The sequence below is a fragment of the Hipposideros armiger genome, unplaced genomic scaffold (assembly GCF_001890085.2).
Source record: "Hipposideros armiger isolate ML-2016 unplaced genomic scaffold, ASM189008v1 scaffold_93, whole genome shotgun sequence".
Classification (NCBI taxonomy): domain Eukaryota; kingdom Metazoa; phylum Chordata; class Mammalia; order Chiroptera; family Hipposideridae; genus Hipposideros; species Hipposideros armiger.
Window position 1 is genome coordinate 3,328,564 of NW_017731443.1, and position 6,569 is coordinate 3,335,132.

A 6,569-nucleotide genomic window follows, 5' to 3' on the forward strand; every position below is an offset into this window, starting at 1 on the left:
GGCAGTGTCACTGGCCCTCATATGTGGGATCTGAACCGGGGCCCTCTGGCATCCCAAGCCAGTTCTTAACCATCGCGCCACTCGGCCGGCCCTAAACATAAGTTTTAAGTTCATTTACATATATGTATATGGGTCACAGATGTGAATATGGTCAGGCCATATTTGTATGCGTATAAAAATGTCACATGTTATTCATATAAGGGAACGTAATATAACATTAACTCTTCATATAAATAAACATTAGCTTTATATAAGTGAGCATAATTGTTGTCTCAGAGTACATATCTAGACCTTGGAAAATAATTGCTTCGCTAAAGGGAGAAAGCATGTAAGGGTGCCACGTAAAAGTTTTTCTAATACCATCCCTGGAGGTTAGATTTCAGAGTTTAAGATTCCTGAGAAGTGGGAGTGATTTCACTGCCGTTAGGGGTGAAAACTCTAAACCTCCAAGAGAAAACTCTAAACCCCCAAATCTTTTGTATGGGTCCTTACTGAGCAAGTTGCTTTAATGTTTTTATCATCATAAATTTTGATTTGTTCTTTAGGTATGCCTGTACAATTTAATTTAAGCCAAGGGATGAATAGGTTACCTAGCAATTTTGGCTAGTTTAGATATCCAGGAAATTTTCAATTGTTGAAGAGTCATTGAATTTTAGAGCTAGAAAATAGCTTCACCTAACTGCCTGGTTTTGTAGAGGAAACAGACACAGAGAAATGGATTGATTTACTCATATTGTTACAGTCAGTGCAAAGCTGGGCCCCAAACACTGGTCTTTCCTGATTATCAGGAAAGGCCTTTCTACACGTATTGCTTCACTAGAACAACAACCTTTGCCAAAGCTGTAGCTTAAATCGGGCAAGGAAGAAATGACTGGATTTGACAGTATTTTGCATATAGGAAGAGAGTCAGAGAAGATGTAGAGTCTGAAAGGTGGAGATTTGAGAGAGATCAGTAACTGGGGATTCATTATGATCATACTAAATGTAGATTTATAAAATGTTAGTACTGGAAGGATTGCTTGAGGTTAAATCCTGACTCATTTTAAAACTTGAGGCTGAAGACTAGACACGCCCCGAATCACACAGGCTGTTAGTGGTAGAACTGGAGCAGGATCTTGTCTCCTGACTTATGCCCATATATTTCTACAGATTACTCCTGAGAGTGAAGTGATGGTGGAATATCCAGGTGAATCTGTCACATAGGCAGGTGTACATTTGGACCTGAATGCAGGTTAGAAATGAATGAAGTTGCATCACCAAAATAGAGGGTATTGTGAAATAATGAGCATAAATTGCTCATTGAGGGAGTGAATCAGAACTGGCACTGGTGTCTATCACAGGAGGCTGAAAAGAAGAAAAGAACTAGTGGAAGGAGATAATCAAGAGGTTGAAAGATAACTAGGAATGTGCACTGTCACTGAATCCATAGGTTTTAATAAGTTAGAAGTGGGTGGCAGTTGTATTTTGTCAGATAAGGTTGAATGAGAATCAAGAAAGGGCCATTAGATTTGGCAAGAGGTCATAAATAAATGAGAATAGTTTCAACAGAGATTAAGAAGAAAGATCTCAAGGTGATAAGAGGGGAATGGATAGATAAGTGGATGAAGACATACTTTCAAGGATTTTGACAATAAAAGAAAGACTTGAGGGGGAAGGGAAGAAACTGATTTTTATTGAGGTGTAATATTGGGTTTAGTGGTCCCAATACTAGGAAATTATTAATATTATTCTTACTATATTAGGTACTGGAGCTGAATGTGACAGTTTCTCTACTGCCCAGGGGCTCCCAGTCTGGGCGATAAATCATAATTACAATATAGTAATGTAATGAGTGGAGTAATAGTATGTATAAGGTTTTAGTGGAAATATGATAGTAGGTCCACTTTATTGAGTCCCTAATATGTGTCAGACACTGCTTTGAGATGGGTATTAGATTTATAAATGAGCTACAAGGGGTTAGAAATTTATCCATAGTCACATTGTGACTAAGTGGTGGGGTTTATTAGTTTATTCCACAAATACTTATTGGATGTCCACTATGTGTGGACGCTGTTCTGGGGTCTTGGGGGATATAGCACTGCTCTCATGGAGCTTACATTCTAGAGGGGAGAAAGTAAGGATTGAAGGCCGGTCTGTCCTGTGGTGATTCCAGAGCCTGTTTTCTTTTCGTATACCCTGTAAAGTGGTAGCTCTGAGAGGAAGGGCTGAGGAGGATCGGGACAAAGGGAGGGTGAGGGTGAGTGTTGAAGGATGAGATCCTGTTTGTGTGCAATCAAGAGGGAAGAAGCATTTCGGGCGGTGAGAACAAATAGTTGAATAGGTTGTACACTTGAAACTCAGGAATCAAGACAGGGCAGGACCTGAATCCTAACTAACTCTCCCAGTAGAAAGACCAATGAGAATAAATTTGCCTGGGAGGACGAGAATGAGGAATTAGAATTGAAGCAGTGGGGGGAAGGGTGAAAGGCTTTGACTTGTAGGATGGAGATTTTAGCTTTGAGCTGTCAGTCCATAAATGTTTGTGGTAGCCTTTTGTGTGGTTGCTGTCCTGATATGTGTATGCACTGTGATGAAGGAGCTCAGCCCTAAGGAGATGAGGTGTCATCATCGTTAAAGCGACAGTTGGCCGAGTGGCTCAGTTGGTTAAGAGCTCACTCAAGAGTTGAACAACAGTGGTTTGATTCCCAGCCCGAGCTGAGCTGCCGCTAAGCTGCCAACAGGTGGCCGGATGGCTCAGCTAAAAAGAAAAAAAAAAAGAGCAACAGTTGGGGATGGTGACTTGGATGATAAACCTAATAGGCAAGAAGGGTTGGAAGGTGGCGTGACCTAAGGGAGTGGGCCCTAAGGTTTGGATTAAGTAGTCTAAGGGATTGGGGAGTCTGAGATGTGAAGATAAATCAGCAAAAGACATTTACATGACATCTGGCAAGGGGTGAGTAGAAATAAAGTTTTTCCTTGGAAGATCAGTAATATAGTCCTAGTGTCTTAGGAAGTGAGGTAAAGGTAAAAAGTGAGCAGCTCTATTTGTTTAAATTGAAGTTTGCTGATGTGTACAGTTCAAAATAATTTTTCCCTTAAGTGGGCCCAAACCAAAGGAACAAGATCTTTAGTCCAGTACGCCCAATATACTGTTGTGAAGAGAAGTGCAGGATCACCCCAGTTCCCCCAACTAAACATACCCTGGTTCCCTTCCTGCTCACTGTGCCATAGGCAGAAAGAGGAAGAGACGAGTGAAGGCTGGAGCACCTTTTTCAAAACTGTCCTTCTCAGTGGTCTTCAGCTTCTCTAGAAGTGCAAATGCTTTGTGTGCGGCTGCACACATTTTTGCCACTGGCTTATTCCATCTCGTCTGTGGCCCATACAACTTGTTGCTCTAACAGTACCACCTGCATCCTGAGGGTTGAAGCCTTCAATTATATTTCAGTACATATCATTCTTTCTTTTTACCGTCGTTTATTGTTTGTCTGCTCTGTGTCAGTACGTTCACCTTGCTCAGTAAACTTTAATAGTGAAATAGACAAAATCGAAAAGCCAGTATCGTGAGTTTAATTGTCAAGTCCCGGGGGACTGTTGTGTTGGTTTCTGGGTTGGACTGTATCTGATAGAGCCTTCAAATAAGGGATTTAAACAAGGTTGACATTTACTTTTCTTTCACGTAAGAGTGAGCCAGCGTCGCAGTTCTCCTCGAAGTCCTAGGCCCTCCCTCTCTCTGTCGCTCCAGTATTCCGAGGGTGCTGCCCTCGTGTGCCTGGTCCAGGACGACTTGCTCCCACTTCTACGTGTGGCCAGCAGGCAGGGGAAGGATGCACGGTCTGCAAGTTGCTGCATCATTTCCAGTCAGAACTTAGTCACATGGCGATACCCTCGCTGCAAGGTTGGGCTGGAAGTGTTTCTTTTGGGCTGTTATATATGTGTCCAGCTATAAATCTATTACTGTAGCAGGAGGGGAAAATGAATCTTGGGGGAGCAACCAGCCAACCAGGCACTTGGCTTGGTAGTGCTTTGAGTACTGCACAGTACCTTACACTGTGGTTTTCCATAAGGTCAGAATAAATTTTTGACATTAGTTCTTTTATATGAAAGGCTGAAGGTGTTTAGGTCCTGGATTCACCTGCTGTTGTGGCAATAAGAAGAACCCTAAGAGATTATTCACAGAAATGTTTTCTTTTTATCCACCAATAATGGGAAAGAAAAGCATTAGTATGCATTTATTACAATGATAGCAGGACATTCAACCTATATTTATAACTTGTTTTCCAGTAGTTGGCAAAAAATTAAGAAGTGGCAAGAACCCTTCTGTTTCTCCCTGATAAAGTATAAAAAGTGAGCAGCACTTGCATAGCTTAAAGGGTAGAGTCTGGCAGTTGAAGGTTGTCGACTTTGCCTGCTGTGATCATGCAGCCTGTAGCACTTCCCAGACAAACGTAATTTGGTGACCATATTTGTGATTTTGGGCCATATTTGCCTAGCTGTACTATGTTTTACTTAATGTTTGTCCTTCAGTGTACTTTAAATTGATTCACTTTTTAGACTTAGCCCCCTTCTAAGCAATAATACATTAAAACATGGTTTTGTTTCCTAGTAGACATTAAAATGCATGATTATTAGAATAAAAATCCTTTGAACTGCCTAAAACATCTCATTTAATATCAGTGGTACGTACGTTTAGGGAAATAGTGCTTTGCCTCGGTCCCTAGGCCCCACTGGTAGTTTTTTGTAAACTTTCCATATACCATAGCTACTAAGTGGCTTTGAATTTCAAAGAATCACTTTTTTTTTGCTTTCAGCTCTGGTAGGGAAACTACTGGTTAGTGCTTAATTTTGAGCTAAGGAATTTATCGCCCCTAAAACTTTGATGATGTTATTAATAGTGGTCTGCAAAACATAGCCACCTAAAGATCTTTGCAAGCTCTTCAGGACCTATTGGGCAAGGGGCTTAACTTTTGTAAGCCTTTGCTTCCTTGTTTTTAAAATGGGACAGTATTATTTATCTCATAGGATTGTTCTGAGGATTAAATAAAATAACATGCAAAAGGCATAGCAGCGGCAGGCACTCTTTCTGTTGATGGATGTTTGGGTTATTTCCAGTTTTGGACTATTTTGAATAAAAATGATGTGAACAGTCTTGTATGTGTATCTTTTGGTGGACATAAGCATTTATTTCTCTTAGGTATATACCTAGGAGTGGAATTGCTGGATCACAGTATATTACTTTTAGTAGACATTGCCAAACAGTTTTCCAAAGCGGTTATGTTCCCATCAGAATGTATGAGAATTCCATTTGTACCACACCCTCTTCCCACAGTTGATACTGTCCGTCTTAAATTTTAGCTATTCTGTTGGACAGGTAGTGGATCTCATGGTTGTAATTTATATTTCTTTGATATGTAATGGTATGGAAACAGCTTTTCATGTGATTATTGATATATAATTATTTGGATATATATGTATATGTGTGTGTGTGTGTGTGTGTGTATATATATATATATATATATATATAAATAATGAAGTGCCTATTCACAGTCTTTTGCCCATTACTATTTTAAAAATTGAATGTTTGAATTTTTACAGATTTCTATATTGATTCTGGATATAAGTCTTTTGCATATAGGTATTGTGGTATTTCTTCTATCTTGTGGCTTGCATTTTTACTCCCAATGGTGTCTTTTAGTGAACAATAATTAATTTTAATGAAGTCTAATGTGTCATTATTTTCTTTTATGGTTAGTGGTTTGGTACTTTAAGAAGTTTTTGCTCTTCCCATGTTCAAAAATACACATTTAAGAAATACGTGAAGCTAATGTTTTTCTCCATAACAACATAGGTGATGCCATGGAGGGTGGAAAGCCTGGTCCAGTGCAGATTGTTTTGGTTCAGAAAGACCAACATTCCTTTGAGCTAGAAGAGAAAGCCTTGGCCAGCGTCCTCTTGCAGGACCACATCCGAGACCTTGATGTGGTGGTGGTGTCAGTGGCTGGTGCTTTCCGGAAGGGCAAGTCCTTCATTCTGGACTTTATGCTCCGATACTTGTATTCTCAGGTAAGGTAGATTTATTTCCCCTCAAATTAGAAAATGAGAATTTATGTCCAAAAGAGCAAAATAAGCTCATGGATTATCTTTGATGTGTGAAATTACTCAAAATCTAAGATTTAATGGAAATGTCTTATTTGTCCTGTAGAAGGAAGGTGGCCATTCAAATTGGTTGGGTGACCCAGAAGAACCATTAACAGGATTTTCATGGAGAGGGGGCTCTGACCCAGAAACCACTGGGATTCAGATCTGGAATGAAGTTTTTACTATGGAGAAGCCAGGTGGGAAGAAGGTAAGGAAGAAAAAGACTTACAAATTAACAACAGCCACAGAATGAGAATTTTAATGAGTACTCTGATTAAATCATTTTTTCTAATTCTAATCCAATTAGAAAACATTTTTTATCAAAATAATATAAGTGCATGGTTTAAAAATAGTACATGGGGGCCGGCCGAGTGGCACGATGGTTAAGAGCTGGCTTGGGACGCCAGAGGGCCCCGGTTCGGATCCCACATATGAGGGCCAGTGACACTGCCCTC

General features: G+C 40.0%; 1 protein-coding gene across 1 annotated transcript in view; it reads left to right on the forward strand.

Annotated features, from left to right (window-relative positions):
• The window catches only part of ATL3 (atlastin GTPase 3), a 57,340-nt gene that overhangs the window by 4,984 nt on the left and 45,787 nt on the right, over positions 1 to 6,569 (forward strand). Inside the window, exons 2-3 of the mRNA XM_019645523.1 lie at positions 5,825 to 6,039; positions 6,179 to 6,322. Coding sequence (XP_019501068.1) covers positions 5,825 to 6,039; positions 6,179 to 6,322 — 359 coding nt within the window. The remainder of the gene's footprint in view (positions 1 to 5,824; positions 6,040 to 6,178; positions 6,323 to 6,569) is intronic.